This window comes from Aedes aegypti, unplaced genomic scaffold (assembly GCF_002204515.2).
Source record: "Aedes aegypti strain LVP_AGWG unplaced genomic scaffold, AaegL5.0 Primary Assembly AGWG_AaegL5_hic_scaff_1234_PBJ_arrow, whole genome shotgun sequence".
NCBI lineage: Eukaryota > Metazoa > Arthropoda > Insecta > Diptera > Culicidae > Aedes > Aedes aegypti.
In genome coordinates this window covers 20,653-36,945 of record NW_018734660.1, presented here as the reverse complement: position 1 = coordinate 36,945, position 16,293 = coordinate 20,653, and the positions used below count along the sequence as shown (strand labels likewise).

At 37.1% G+C, this 16,293-nt stretch overlaps 1 protein-coding gene across 1 annotated transcript; it reads right to left on the bottom strand.

The window, feature by feature from the left end:
- Window positions 1-1,493: 1,493 nt before the first annotated feature.
- Window positions 1,494-5,080, bottom strand: LOC110680369. Its single transcript, XM_021856175.1, has 2 exons — window positions 1,618-5,080; window positions 1,494-1,554 (listed from the first exon to the last, which is right to left on the bottom strand). The coding sequence occupies exon 1, from the start codon at window positions 5,008-5,010 to the stop codon at window positions 1,627-1,629; it is 3,384 nt and encodes a 1,127-aa protein (XP_021711867.1). The 5' UTR covers window positions 5,011-5,080; the 3' UTR covers window positions 1,494-1,554; window positions 1,618-1,626.
- Between the last annotated feature and the right edge of the window lie 11,213 nt (window positions 5,081-16,293).

Here is a 16,293-nt window from a genome sequence, read left to right as displayed (position 1 = left end):
TGAAGTAATCCGTAAAATACCTTGGAGGAAATATACTGAGTTTTGAAAGAAATTTCATGAAAAGTTTTCAAAGATCTCATCTCCTGTCTTTAATTTTAATCACACACTCGTGAGTTTTTTGCATAAGTTGAACTTCTAAAGTACACTCAAAATAATCCAACGTCATTGTTACGTGAAAACATACGTGGTTTTTTCAATCGCACTTTTCACGTAGCTCTTACGTTAATCATAGGTAGCCCAGAATGAACGCATGAACTTTTGAACTTCGTCCATTCCACCGGCGCTACAAGTAAGAGCTACGTGGATTTTCCGGTAGCCTTTACGAAGCGTTTCAATAGGACCTAGATGGTTTGCATTAAATTAACTAGATATAGACCAACCTTATCTCTAATAGGCTTGGAAGAAAACTAATTCCCAATTGGAAAATGTAAAGATTGTGATATTTTTATGTTTAATCTGAGCATTGTGAGTCTTGTTTCCCAAATGTTGTGAGTATGTTCTGTTTTGTTGCAGCCCTTCGCGTGCTATAATTGATAGAGGTTTATAAATCAGGTGTGAAATATGAAGTAATGCAAGGATTCTTCGGTATTCCAAAGCATATTTACCTTAAAATCAATCTAAGCACAGAGTTAAAGATCAGCAGCTTCTGAAGTTCTGCAAAAATCAAGCGGGTGCCATCTTAGGATTGCGCTCAACACCCGAATGTACGTACAATATGCAGATGTCAAAATGAACTTAGGGCACCTACGTGAATTTCACGTAAGTGCGATAGGTAACCGTCAGTAACAATTACCGATTCACTATTTGATGGTTTATGAATGGCTTAGTGATCTTTATCTTAGTCAGGTGAAGTGAAGGCAAAATGAATTTGGAATGATCTACGTGATTTTTCACGTAGCAATGATGTTTGGATTTTTTTGAGTGTACATTCTGACGAGCTGAAAAGGAGCAACTTGTAACCTCTAAAATTTGAGCTGATTTATGGCACTCGATTTCTTCTGTCCATCCATGTGCTTGATTTGAAATGTTTTTTTTGTAGATATTTTGGTTGATATCTTTCCAGATCTATGATGAAATCCTCCCAAAATTCTTACTGAACTTGGAAGCATTTATGGGAAATCCACTACTGTTATGATTTATGATTCTCGTTGGTTTCCGCCCTCGTGTAAACGGTCAAAACTGTCCCAATTAACGTGACGTATTTTGTGTACAATCCCCTAAACAATATAACTATTGATTCTATCGAATGATTTTTTTTATTTGAGATTCGGACTCTCAATTCGTTAGTGAGGGGCATAACGGTGTTATGAGAGGACCCGATAACGCTGCTAACCTCAATTCAATTTCAATAACCAGTTTATTCATTCGTCCCTTTTAATCATTTTTTATCAGAATCAACAAAGAAACTATTATAATCATTGTATTTCTACTCACCGTCAAGTTTGGGCAGACCATGCTCACTCTGTTGTTGCTGCTGCTGTTGCAAAAACCAGTTTGTTGCGAACCTTCCTGGACCAGACCGGCGTCTGATGAGCCTTATTCCTCTTTCGTACACTAAAACAAAAGATATTGCAATTATCCGCAGAAATATCCTCCAAATACCCAAAGAAAACTCACATAATGAAATTACTTGCGCCCATTGCCAACTTCATCTTCCTCCTCATCGTCGGAAATATCCGTCCATTCGGCGCTATTACTAGTATCGCTACCCCTTTCACTCGGAGGCGTCAAACTGGGTCCTCCGTTCGTATTGCACCCGTACAAACTGTTGGTGATCTGATCGGACGCAAGCGTCGAGATCGATCCCATCCGGGGAAGCGTAATGGCTCCGTGCCTCAGGAAGTCGATTCCCGTAAGCTTCGATCCGATCGATTCGTAACAGCTGGAGGACATCAGCGACACGGCATCCGCCGGAAGGTTGTGCTTTGGCCGTTTGAGTACCGCCGATTCGGCACTGCCGTTCGGTTCGTCGTAGTCCAGCCCATCGGAGCTCTTGATCGTGTCGTAGATGTTCTCCTCGTAGATCGGTTCTTCGGAAGGAGTTGGGGAAGTCGAAGTTGGGGCTTCCCGATGGATGCTGGTAAGCTCCATGGGCACGGAATTACGAGGTGGCAGCGGGACTTCCTCGGGTTTGGGAGGTCGTGGAGGCGTTTGGTCGTATTTGACTTTCTCGTATTTCGATTCATAAGTCGGTTGCATTTTTGGCAAGAACTTTGGAGATCCGGCGAGGTTACGTTTTGGTTGTGGCAGTGCCAGATCGTTCGGCGATTTGGTATCGTTTCTCGGTGGCAGAGGTTCCGGTGGATTGCACACTTCGTAGGTGTCTTCCTCTTTCGGACTGCTGGTTCGTTCGATGGATTCGTAGTTTTCGAAGGATTCGTAGCTATTGATGCTGGCGGTGTCAGGTTGAATCGGACTTTGGACGGTTGGAAGATCACTTGTAGTTGCACTCTCGACGTTCTTCGCCTTGTACAGGAAGGAGTCGATGTTGGCGTTTAATCCCATGATATCGATGCTCATGGTACTGCCACGGAAGGAGCAGGTCGAGCCTTCCGATGATCTTCGAGGGGACTCAACTCTGGACACCAATTCGTAGTCGTTTTCGGAGGCACTGATCGCCTTACTTACCATAACCACGGGAATAGTTTCATTCAGACTTAGGCGTTCGAGGTTCGCTCGACAGGGGAAATGATGGTCATCCATAGAAATGGACTTGTTTATCACGACGGTGTTGACTGCTTGAACGATGTTTAGCTGACTGATTGTTGTTTCGGTACCAGTACCGATTTTCGACATACTTCGGAAAAGGAATGAAGTATTCGGTTGGACGGCTGGTTCTGCAGTCGGTTCCGGTTCAGGTTCGCTAATAGTTAGATCATTGAAACTCCTAGAGAGATTGTCGATTTTCACGTTGAGAGACTTGATGGCATCAACAATCTTGCGATCTGATGGATCAGTGCTACTTTCCTGCGATTCCTCTATGTGAATCGTGGGTATCTCGATGGAAGACACAAAACTCTTTCGAGTGAGCTTGTTGTCTACGACGAAATGTAGACGATCATCATTGTCTAAACTGGAGTTGAGTTGCGATTCGCTGGAAGTGCGCTCGGGGCTACTCAGGTGGATCTTCTTCGCCGATCGAAATGTAAACTTCTCGTAGATCCTTTGTACGGTACTCTTCTGCTTTGGAAGTGTTTTCTGATCTGCATCTTTTTTATCTTTCTTCAGCTTCGCGTTATCATTCTGATTAATGTCAGACATCTTTTTTACCACAGAGTATTCGTCTACCACACGTTCAGGTCCACATGCTTCTAGCGGCGCTTCTATAACCACCTCTACTTTTGCCACTTCTTCTACAACTTGAGTATTGCTATCCACTTCACTTCGCTCCTCATTAATACTATCTTGGCTAATACTATTTGGCACCTTGTCTATTGCTACCTCCCTCATTTCGCTACTATCACAACTGTTGGAATCGATTTGAATCGCTCGCTTGTTTTTCAGCTCCCTAGTCTTCCTGATGACTTGATCGCTTTTATCGGGAACCTTAGGTTTGGAGCGACCTGCAGGTGGTTTCCTATCCATCTGTGGTCGAACTAGTGCGCGATGACCATTCGGCTCGAAAATCTCCAGTGCTTCTTTGACACAAAGCGATGTCCTGTTCACTGCTTCCCATTCTGGTTTGCGATACAAGTTCTTCCGAAGGCTCGGGCGCTTCTTCACCCCGGCTTTCCTGTACGAACCCTTACTACCCACCGAGACATCATCCGAGCTTTCATCCGTTCGAGTGACGTTACTGACGTTTAACTTCTTCCGCACACTGCCTTCGCCATCGACCACTTTATACACGTGGCTTCCGGATTTGTGCACGAATCCTCCTCGTTTACGAACTTCCTCCAATATGCCAGCATCTTGCTGGCACATCTTGTTGAATTTGTTCGTCAGGGCCATCACCTTGTTCTCTTTGGCTTGGAGCAGTTTGCGATTGTACGGCGAAGTGGTCGTTCGAAAACTCACCTTCCGCGTCGGAGTTCCATGTCGTCTTCCGAGAGACTGCGAGTCAGTTGAGCTCAGGCTCTTCTTACTCTCCAGTGAATCTCTCGTATCCGAATTCGGTGGGGTAGACTCTTTGGTCTCTGGAGATGTCGTTGGTTCGGGAGATTCTTCTTTAGGGGATTCCTCCGCAGGAATGTCCGGAGGCGGTGAGGAGGGAGGTTCATTCTGGATGTCAACTTCGATGAAGTTGTTGACGTAGTTTTCCACCTTGATTGGCATGTTGGTGTCGTCTTGGTTCATGCGAATGCCGAGCAGTTCAACTCGTCTAGCCCAATTGATGCGTCCTCCAGTAGCCGATGCCGTCACCAGCGGGAATCCTGCATTGCACCCGACCCTTTCCAGGCAGGACCTTTTCTCTTTTTTGAGATCCTTGACGGGACTCAACACTACGCTGGATCGTTTCTGAGTGGAGCTTTCATTGGCAGGGTCACTGTGGCGAGTTGCTTTCGGACTGCCTGTTTTGGAGTACAGCGGGACTAGGCTGGAGCGGACAACGTTTCGTCGGGAGGCGGACCCTCGGGTGGAACCGTTTCGCCGAAGGAATTCCGGAGTGACAGGTTTCCGAGAGGTATTGATTGGGCTTAGGGTGACGCGCTTGAGCTTTGCCGAGAGGGCAGCTTCGCTGGTTTGGGAGGCGTTGGGTGAACTGAGGCTAAGACGATTGTTCCAGAACTGCTTGAGCCGTTGAACACTGTAGTGTTGCGGGGAAAGCGATTGAAATGGTAGATCGTCTTCGCTGTCGGGTGCGAGTTTTGGATTCTTTGGGAGCTTGAGGGATGACGGTGGATCTGGAGAGGTGGGAGAAGTTGGAGCACTACACGATCGGGGAGTGCCGGGATTTGGGTTCGTTCCAAAGAGATAGAACCGTTGGATGAATCTAGGCTGTTTGTCGGTGGTGCGCTTCTCAAAGGTGGCCGAAGCCTGCGTTCGATTCGTGCTGTGCGTGGAATACATCTTTGACGGCTTGCGGAGTTCCCTCCGGGGGATGGACGGCGGCGGTGGGACTGTAAGAAATAAGAAAAATGATTGTTAATTATGTTTTATTCAAATACAACTAAACATAAGACTATATCAAAGTAGTACGCAGTTCCCAGAAAAGGAACAAAAAAATGTAAAAAAAAGATCCTTACACGAAACAATGGCAAAATCCTTCAGACAATTTCCTAATACATTCCTAAAGGAACCTCATAATAACAGAAGCGGAACTACCTCAGGACGATCCATATAGATAAAAGATCTGTAGACATTGTATTCCTAAAACATTTGAACCATTTCAAATTTCAATTTTTACATATCAAATGAATAACTCTTTTTTCTTGCTTACAATTTCCTTGCTTAGATGTAACGCATGCATCATTATAATCATACTATTGATAATACACTTTTACTAGGATCTCTGTAGGAATACAAAGTAGAGTTCCTGAATTTGAACGGTATTATTAAATAAGATTATGTTATTTAATAGTCAATAATGAATTCCAGTTTTAATAAAAATCGTTCTATTCACTAATGAAAACCATTAAGATTATATCAAAAACTTCGACAGTCTTCAAGAGTTAATATACAACAAACTGTAACAGCTTTCTGAAAAGATACTGTAAACTGAGCCTTGGAGATTGAGCCTTCTAGCTAATTCTAAAAGTTTTTTGTTAACCGATAGTGAAGCTCATGTACTTTTCTGAAAGCAGTTGCTCCTTGTCCGCAAAGACTGAATATCAAATATGAATATCTGATTGAAAATTGTTTGTTCATGTAACGTTACGAAAATCAAATTGAGTATTTTAAAGCATTTTGTTCAATTCAGTCGCGATGGTATCATTCAATTTTCAGGTTTTAGCATATACTTGTTTTAAAGATGTAATGTCGGTCGCAATAATCACGATATTCACAAATATCGCAATTGTAACAGATTTGTATTAATTTTAATTATTTGTTATTTTGTCTAATTTCGCGACACATCAGTGATATTCGTGAATTAAAATACACAAATTAATCCTTTTTTGTAATCCAGCCAAAAATCCTTCAAGAATTATAACAAAAACAAATCACAAGGAATATCCTCTATGATTGTTTCCCGATTTTTTTTTCCAGACATGGTTAAATGTGCTTAGAAGAGATTCCTCTTAGAATTCCTACGGGAATCATGAAAAAATGATTTATTTTCATACATTTCAGTGCTTTTTTCAAGAACTGCTTCACCTGTTTTTATGGAGTTCGTCCTGAGATATCCGCAGAAAATCATTCCCAGAGTTTTTGATCGTACCAGAAAATTTCTCGAAGAATCTCTATCGAATTGCTTAATCCGTAGGCTACGGGGCTGACAACCAAAATTCAAATTGCTCGTATTTGAGCATAACTCCATATTTTCAGTGAAATTTTGAGGATTGCTTCACTAATAGTTGTAGTTTCATTTGTCAGGGGAAAGTATAGATTCAGAGTATTGTGGACAAAGTCATTCCAGAACATCTCTGGGTCAGGTAGGGTAAAAATTACATAAACTTCCTTTTAGAACTCATTTATCATTTGGAAACGATTTTTTTTTCATATAAAAAGTGAATAGACCCGTTATTTGTAATAAGTTACGATGCAGCAGAATATTAAGAAAAAATAAAATTAACCTAGAATAATGCTAAGGCCTCTAAAACATTCTGAAGTTTTGACCATAATCTACACAGCTCATAAATTATTTTAAGCGAGTGATATCTACGTTTAGTGGTTTACAGTACTCATTTAATCTTAACAGACGTGTACACAAATTTTGATAAGATATTGGATATTGGAAGTCATCCAAATCAACCAGGAGTTCAGGTCATTTTGATCTATCAAATCTACTGCAGTTTATACTCACCCAATTCCCGTGAAACTTTCTCGTTCCTATCCATAAAGCTTCATATGACTCGGAAAGTGTACTGCTATGAATATTGAACATCTTAAGGTCTTCAAAACATACTGAAGTTGTGGGATCAATTTCTATATACAGCTTGACTTATTATTCAAACAAAATGTTTTCAATATAGGCATACTTGATTGCAAATCTCCGTTAGCGTTAACAAAAATTGTTTCAAACGTGTTTACAAATTTTGACAAGATATTGGATATTCGAAGTCATCCGAATCAACCTGGAGTTCAAGTCTTTTTGATAAATCAAATCTACTACAGATTATACTCAATAAATTCCCATGAAACCTTCTCGTTCCTATCCATAAAGCTTTATATGACTCGGAAACAACTCCAGTATATTCTGAAGACCTCCAGATTATCAATATTCATAGCAGTACACTTTCCGAGTCATATGAAGCTTTATGGATAGGAACGAGAAAGTTTCAAGGGAATTGGGTAAGTATAAAGTGTAGTAGATTTAATAGATAAAAATGACCTGAACTCCAGGTTGATTTGGATGACTTCCAATATCCAATATCTTGTCAAAATTTGTGAACACGTCTGTTAAGGCTAAATGAGTGCTGTAAACCACTAAACGTGGACATCACTCGCTTGAAATAATTTATGAACCTGTGTAGATTATAGCCAAAACTTCAGAATGTTTTGGAGGCCTTAGCATTATTCTAGGTTAATTTTATTTTTTCTTAATATCCTGCTGCATCGTAATTTATTACAACTAACGGGTCTTTTTACTGTTTGTATGAAAAAATTTCGTTTCCAAATGATTAATGAGTTCTACAAGGAAGTTTATGTAATTTTTAACCTACCTGACCCAGAGATGTTCTGGAATAGTTTTGTCCACAATACTCTGAATCTATACTTTCCCTTCACTCATGAAACTACAACTATTAGTGAAGAAATCCTCAAAATTTCACTGAAAAATATGGAGTTATGCTCAAACACGAGCAATTTGAATTTTGGTTGTCAGCCCCGTAGCCTACGGGTTAAAAAATCTCTTAAAGAATTCCACCAGAGGATGCATTAGATATTTTTTCATCATTTCTCCTGGCAGGCCCTCTACATACTTATTACACATGAATTCCAATTGTTTGCTTAAAGTTTCCTTCAGTTGTTGATTAATAATTTGTTTAGGATTTTCAGGAATTATGTACAGAGGATTTCTCCAAAAAATAGTACCAAGAATTCTAGGAGTCTCACCAAAAATGTCTTTAGGGTCACCAAACAAGGATTCATTTCACAAAATCTTCAGCACAGTTTGCTTTGAAATTCTTCTCAATATTTTTCTACATGTTTGTTTGAAAAATCATTGAACAAATTATCTAGACTTCCCGCAAAAAAAATCTTCTAGGTGTTACTCTAAGTATTCCTAGTAATATTCCACAAAAAAATATTTCATGAGAACTAAAACGAATTCATTTGGGAAAATATTTTTCATGATTTCTCAAAGAAATTCCAGATCTATCTGCATTTTTTCACAGATTACTATTTTTTAGATATCTCTAAAATCAAGGAGCAGCATCCCTCATGTCTTCAAAAATCTCTCGATTTGTTTTTTTCAATGATGCCTAACTAAGAAACTTTTAGCGGAATACGTTAAACTGTTCTTTCAAAAACTCTTCCTCCAAAAGACTCAAAAATTTCCCGACTAATATGTTCAGGGATTTCTAAGAGATTTATATTATTGTTTCCCGAAAATTCACCAGAAAAAATACCAGATATTCATCTAAGTATTTTCCAGAGATTTTTTTTTCATTAAACCGCATCAATTAATCAATCCCTAAAGAAAATTTCCCAAAAATCACTAAGGAACTTTGTTGAAGAAATTTTTCATCAGATTTACTAAGATTTTGCAATTCATTCTTGGACTTCTCAAAAAAAAAAAACTTCAGGAATTCCATCAAGTATTATTTTAGGGTCTAGAAATAACTCCATTTTATCGAATGGTAATATAAGGATTCTTTCATAAATAACATTTAAAAATTTATCCGCACTCCATTTTTTGGTTTAAATACTACTCCATGAACATCTTAATATTTTTAGGGATTGCTTTGCAAATTCCTCTACAAATCGCTCCATATCAAATTTCTAGAGAAACACATAAAAAAGGTTTTAAATAACTTTGTTGGTAATTTATTGAATAGTTGCAGCTTGAATATAATTCGGAAAAATTAACTAAATCCCTGTAGTAAAATTCATAATTTGTGTACTATAATAGAAACATATCAGTGTTAAAACGGATGGATGTTTTACTGAATCTGTAACTAAAATCTCGGATAAAATTTTGTATGAATTCTGAAGTTTCATGATACTATATAGTGAACAAATTGATGTAGAAAGAACACATTTTTTCCTACCTCTAGAAATAAGAAACAAACTGTTTTAAAACCTATTATTGATTATTTTGTAGTAACTTCTACTGTAAGTTTAACGCGAAAATATTGCCGGTATTTTAAAGAACATTACCAAAGATGTGTTGTGCATTACTTTGAACATTTTTTGAAGGATTCTTGATGGAAATTCAGAAATTAGGAACCATGCGTTTAAAAATTCTTTTTTTTAAAGATACCATCAAAATCTTTTTAAGAAATTATTCTTGAAATCTATGTTTCCTTGACTTCTGATTTTCTAGAATTCTACCAGAAAGCCTCTGGAATATGGATTCTGACAATAATTAGTAAAACAATTATTTCTAAATAAGAAAGATCAATACAAATTTCTTTATGAATATCTTAATAAATCCTTTCCCCCATCTCAGATATTTTGTAACACGTGTCTCTCAGATTCCTTTACCGTTGTGCTAATTTTTGAAGCAAAAGTTTTCCTGGGGTATTTCAACAATTTTCCTTTGAAGATTCGAAGGCAAGAGACATTTAAAAAAAAAAACAATTTTCTTTCCAATTCATGAATAAACCGGGGATTTGAAGCCAAATTTAAAAAAAACATAGAATATTTCTTTTTACGCAATTTGTGATGTTTTGTGGAAACATTTCTTAAGGACTTTAAATGAACTTCGCAGAAGAATTTGTAATGCAATCAGAGGCGTCGCGTTAGCATGTGCAACATGTGCACTGCACAGGTGGCAACTCGCTCATCCAAACCACCTACAATATGACTGCTTTTGGAGTTCAATTTAATAAATCTTCCAACAAAATTTATCCCATTTCATGTTTTTTCTATTCCTGATAGGTTGCAACATAATTTTCACCTATCAATTTTTAAATTTTTGCTAAGCAAATGAAATGCAATAGCTGGTTCATGCGATCTGAGACCTAATTTTCCTAACGCGCTTCGCGCGATGTATGCTCCGCAACATTTTGTTCCATGCTACACTTTGCTGCTGTGACGATGGAAACCAACGCGTGCACTCTCATCGGGAAACGCGCTGCCTTGTATCGTACACGCAATCCTGCATATGTGGTAGAAAGCTTTTTGAACTACAAATGCCAGTGTGTTAGTAGCCAAAGCGTCCACTCTGGCCGGTGCACAGTTTTGCTACATTAACAAATTTGATAAGTTCGAGCGTGCGGATGGCGAGACAAGAGGAGAGAAATCAGTCCACGAGAGAGATCCATTTTGCTTGCTCTCACGCTTGTGGTGTGAAGTGCAAGCGTGATTTTTCTGGCGGCTGGCGGTAGGAAGTTTTTGCTAGTTGGCTTGGCACTCAGTACTCACACTGTTGCTTTTTGTTGTTCACTGGTTAAAACACGCGCTGATAACATGCAGCATTAGCACGGTGGTACTTACGGTGGCCAATCAGATGACAACCAGAAAACTAACTCAAGAGCGGTCGCGTCTTTCGTAAACCCCAGCATCTTCACCTTTGTAGTATGTTTTAAAAGTCAGCATATTTCATGCCGCGTGCACTAAGCAGGATAAGTAAAATCACACACACAATATTGTTTTTCAAAAAAAAATCTTAACGAAATTCTAAGTAATCTTTTTTACAAAACACAACTATGGTATGAAAAAAGATACTTCAAACTACAAATTAAGCGTATGGAACGATTAAATTATATTGTGTTTCTATGCTTTTCAAGAACCTTTACCTAGGTGGACCATACTGCCACTATGGACCCTACACGATGAAACCGATATTGTTTTTTTTTAAGATTTCCTAAAACGGGGTAAACAGAAGAAGTAGGGCGAATAGAAACAAAGCGACCTATAGTTAGGAATGCTACTATTATGTAATCACAATCTTCAAAAAAAAAAAAACACCCTGAAATATTTTTGTTTTATTAGTTTGATAGAAAAAAAAGTATGGTCAATTTTCAAAATACAAATTTTACTATATTTTTCATACAAAGCAAGAAGAAAATAATAAAATCTGAAGTATGTTTGATAGCTCAAACATTTATTTTCAATTTCTATGATGATCAAAAATGTAAATAATGTTTAAGTATCTTATTTATTTATTTATTTTTCACAACTGAAATGTGAAAACACATTTTGACTTTTCTTCAAGATGTACTTAGAAAGTGTTAATTGTTGAATTGAAATAAAAAAAAAATACTGATCGTTACTGAACAGTTATTCTATTCGTCAGTGCTGCTGAAATCCTTACTCATGACCCGCATAATTAGAATTATTTTTATGTTCAAATTTAAAATTTGCCCATAATCATGAAAAATTGGTAAAATAGAAAAACTATTGGTTTAATTGATAAATCAAACTCAACAACCCGAATAGCATATGTTATCTTAAACGTTTTCAATCAACTGAAAAATTAGAAGAAAATTATATTTGAACACACATTTTTATTAAAAATATTTAGAATCCGCGGTATACCTAATAATGAAAAAATAAAATGATACTAATTTAGAAGTGCACAGGTTGACAATGAGGCCACGCGACGCCTCTGAATGCAATGTTTGGAAAAAATAAAAAAAATCACAGAAGAATTTTTAGTTGAACTTTCAGTGAAATATCTCAGTATTGGAGGAATGTCGAGGAAAAACTAATCTTTTGAAAAATAAAGTAGCATTTCTAAGGTATTCCGGAATCAACTTGCTAATAAAAAGTAGACATAGAATGAATGGATGACCATCAGGACGAAGTTGTTTTGAAAGTATGAACAAGTCCCACAGTACTGTTTGATTAAACATGAGATTTGCAAAAGTTCTGAAGCCACCCTTCAATATTCCTTGAGGGAACTGATTATATTAAAATTCTATAGAGAATATCGAAAGTTTTTTTTTTTAATTTTGCTACCAATCTGTTGAAAATTAATCAAATAATTTATGAAACAATATTTTTTCTTGATAAAAAATAGTTTAACCCTTTGGGGCCGGCGCGGTCATATATGACCGCAGTACAAAAAAGGCTGTAAAAAAAGAACCAATGAACAAATGTATATACTGTCTTCGGCAAAGTTGTCCCAAATATACTCTTTTATCAGAGAAAAATATGAAGTATATGCCTTTATGACCTAATTGACAACCTAGAACATCCTGAACATCCTGAAGTTTGGAAAATTGAATTATAAGTACATACGAAGCGTGAAATGCTGTTTGTGAACATAAATGATGTTCAGGCTAGATAATACAGAACTACTCTTTTAACGAAAACACTATTTCACTTGCTTTGCTATGTCTTGGGATGTTCTAGGACGTCCAAACTATCCTGAAGCACACTCTTTGAAATCTACAATCGTAACAGTAATTGTTTGGGTTGAAAACAATAACATTACAAATTCAAATAGAATCTACCAACCTTTGAGAATCTCAAGAGCTATTTCAAGGAACGTTTGGGATATTCCAGGCCCTCCAAATTACCCTGGAGTTCAGAACTTCAGGTCTACACTTGTTCCAGTAGTTATTCTCGCTAAACTGAGTGAAGTTATATAATCTACAATGTTTATTGAACCTTGTCACGGATCAAAAGGCTACTTCAAGAAACGTTTGAGGTATTCCAGGCTCTCCAAATTACCCTGGAAATCTGAATTTCATGTCTACATTTATTCCAGTAGTATTTCTTGCTAAACTGGGTGAAGTTATATAATCTACCATGTTCACTGAACTTTCGCACGTATCAATAGGATGTTTTAAAGAACGTTTGGAGTATTCCAGGCCCTCCAAATTACCCTGGAGCTCAGAACTTCAGGGCTACACTTATTCCAGAAATTTATCTCGCTAAACTGAGTGAATTTATAAAATCTTTCCTGTTCACTAAACCTTCTCATGCATCAATAGGCTGTTTCAAAGAACGTTTGGGATATTATAGGTGCTCCAAATTACCCTGGAGTTCAGAACTTCAGGTCTACACTTATTCCAGTATTTTTTCTTTCTAAACTGAGTAAAGATATATAACTTACCAAGTTTACTGAACCTTGTCACGGATCAATAGGCTAATTCAAGGAACGTTTGGGGTATTCTAGGCCCTCCAAATTACCCTAGTGTTCGTAACTTCAGGTTTACATTTGTTTCAGTTATTTATCTCACTAAACTGAGTGAAGTTATATAATCTAACATGCTCACTAAACCATCTCATTGGGTTGTTTTGCTTCTCTCGTAACTGCATTGTAATCAAAAACAGAGAGAGGGGCACCGACCCAGCTTCAAATGTCCGTGGAATAAGTCAAATTTGGGTTCTTTCGAGTTTACTTAAATTAAAGTTGTTTTAACTCACTACGGAGACTTCGAAAGCTAACGCTGGGTAGAAACTTTTTTGAAATTAGTTGTTTTTTTTTCGTTGTTGTCAAACGAAAACTACATTACTGAGAGGTATATGCCAGTTAACCCAAATTTGGGTTATCCCACGGAAGTGCCGAATTGAGTCAAAATAAGTCAAATTTGAGTTGATGTGTGACTCTGTGTACTGTGTTATACGAATAGAAATATAATAAGTAGAACGCTAGTGGCGCTGTCGCACAAAACAGAATAATTATTTATTACAGTTTTTGATTGTTTGTTTAGTGTAATGTTGTAGAGAATGTTTAATTTTGGTTAAAACATTTGATTTGACACTTAATTGTACTCAAGCGGTCAGAGCGTGTGCGGAAAAAAGTCTTGCATGATTGATGTTGCTTTTCCGATAGTTGTTTTAACATGCCTGGATACGATTGCTACAAGCATATTTTCGGTATTTCTAAACTGACAGTATGGTTTGTCCAATAGCTTATGCTCTTGTGTATATCTTCCATCACATGAATAATTCAATTATATTATTGAATTAGCTTTCTGCTCATTATTACCTTGAAACGTTATGAGCTGTACTGAAAAAAAAAACGCAGTTCACCAACAAGCGATGTTGGAGTAGATGTAAGTTGATGGGGTCTCGCTCACAAGATAGTGGTTTGTATTCCTGCTTCTATATTTATTTATATTTTGTCGCATTTTTGCAATGTCGATGAAGAAGATTCGTACCTTTTTTTTACAACACAACATCGACAATAATACCATTGTTATGATTGTATACTAATATTGAGTCGATCATTTCTATGGTTATTTGAACTATATTGTGTAGTTGAACCAATCATACCAAATAGTTAAACCAACCATAGATATTGTTGAATCAATTTTAATGTATGGTTGACTGAAATTCAATTAAAAATATGATTGACTGGAAAATTCTTGTTTCTCCGTGTAGCTTGGACTCCTTCAGGTTTGTGTAACAAAAAGCAACAAGGTTTATGTAATATAAAGGCAAAGCACAACATATAATAAAGATCCTTTACCAAAACCTGGCAAGATTAATAACAAGACCTCCTGGCCCCTCTCTAACTACGTCCATGAAAATACCACTACTACTCAGGAGGAGTAGAATGTATTATCGAAGAAATTATTGACATCAAATTAGTATCCCTGGGCGAAACGGTTCAAGCCTACATAGTGATTCCAGATGATTTTTATAATTATTCTTCATAAGAATACGATTCCATTATATCACTTCCAACTGTAAATCATCACAAACAACTTTCGACCTTATGGTAAACTGTCTCTTATTATAGGGGGAAGACGGGGTAAGACCGCCCGCCTAAGCAATTTAATTCACATATCAGAATCAAGAATCAATAAATTCTTTTTCGACGCAGCATTTCGTTTTTTGAAGTCTTGGGCATGATCAAAAAATATCAAAGGTTTCGTATTTGTAAAAAAAAAATATTTATTTTTTGAAGCTTGAAAAAGTGATCTTTTATCACGAATATTTTCAGCGACGGGGTAAAACCGCTCACCAACGGGGTAAAAGCGACCACCTCGATTTTCGTTCACAATTTTACGAAAAAATATATCAGTTCCCTGTTATTTTAAAAAAGTATATTGTTTTATGAATTCTACATTGATTAACGTGGATATTGAATCATTTTTAGGGTTAATTAGTTCAAGAAACTTAGATATATACTTATCATTACCTTAAGACACCCATATTTTGAAAAAATATGCGGATTTGGTTTGTATTTTTAACAAAATTGATTTTATTTTACTTGAATAGTAATGTACAACGTAGTTAAAACTTCAAAAATGGTTTAGACATTTTTTAGGTGGTGGTCTTACCCCATCAACAGTGGTCGGATTTACCCCGCTTGCGCAATTTTCACAAGAAGGGCCTTATTTCAAAGCTTAATATTTACAATTCATATTTCACTTCACTGAAGCATATTTAACATTTATGTTAAAGCATGGACGGGTAATTTGTTATGTTTTGACAACAAATTCCTTACGAAATCCTTAAGTAAGCATCTGTTGAAATTAAATCAAATTCAATATCTACGAGCAAAAACTTTGTTTATGATATTTGTCATTGAAAAAATAATGTTAGTATCACCCTAAATGCTTTGGAATGTCAAAAATCTTGTGCTTGGTGAACTTTCAAGAAAACCGCCATTTTCATGCCAAACTGGAGGTGGTCCGTCTTACCCCGGCGGGCGCTCTTACCCCGCCTTCCCCTACATAAATCGCTACAAATTGGTATGTGTCTTCACCGCCTCATAACCACAGACCGTATTCAAGTCACCATCATGGCCTACCACAACCAGCAGCAATCGTGGTTGTCGATGGATGAGTTGTTGTTTTAATTTTGCTACCGACTAGTTGGCAGTCGCCACTTATTCCAGCCCTAAAGACTAAGATAAGTCATTTTTCCAAAAAGATCCTACTTAGCAATGATAGATTTTTTGTCTTATTAATTTTTACCATTAGTTACTAATGAATAGATTCGAATTTGTTGAATTCCATGTATCCATTGAAAGGTAGCTATAGTGTTACAAAATGTACACAAAATAATGACATTTGACGATAGGCACTTTTGAAAAATCATACGATTTTTTTCCATTTCACTTTCTTACTTCCGCTTGAGCCGATTCCATCAGTCTGTCGATGTTATGATTTTATTAGGTAC

Bases quoted from the DNA above. Each gene is read 5' to 3' on its own strand.
- LOC110680369 (XM_021856175.1), bottom strand. From the start codon at position 5,010: ATGTATTCCACGCACAGCACGAATCGAACGCAGGCTTCGGCCACCTTT.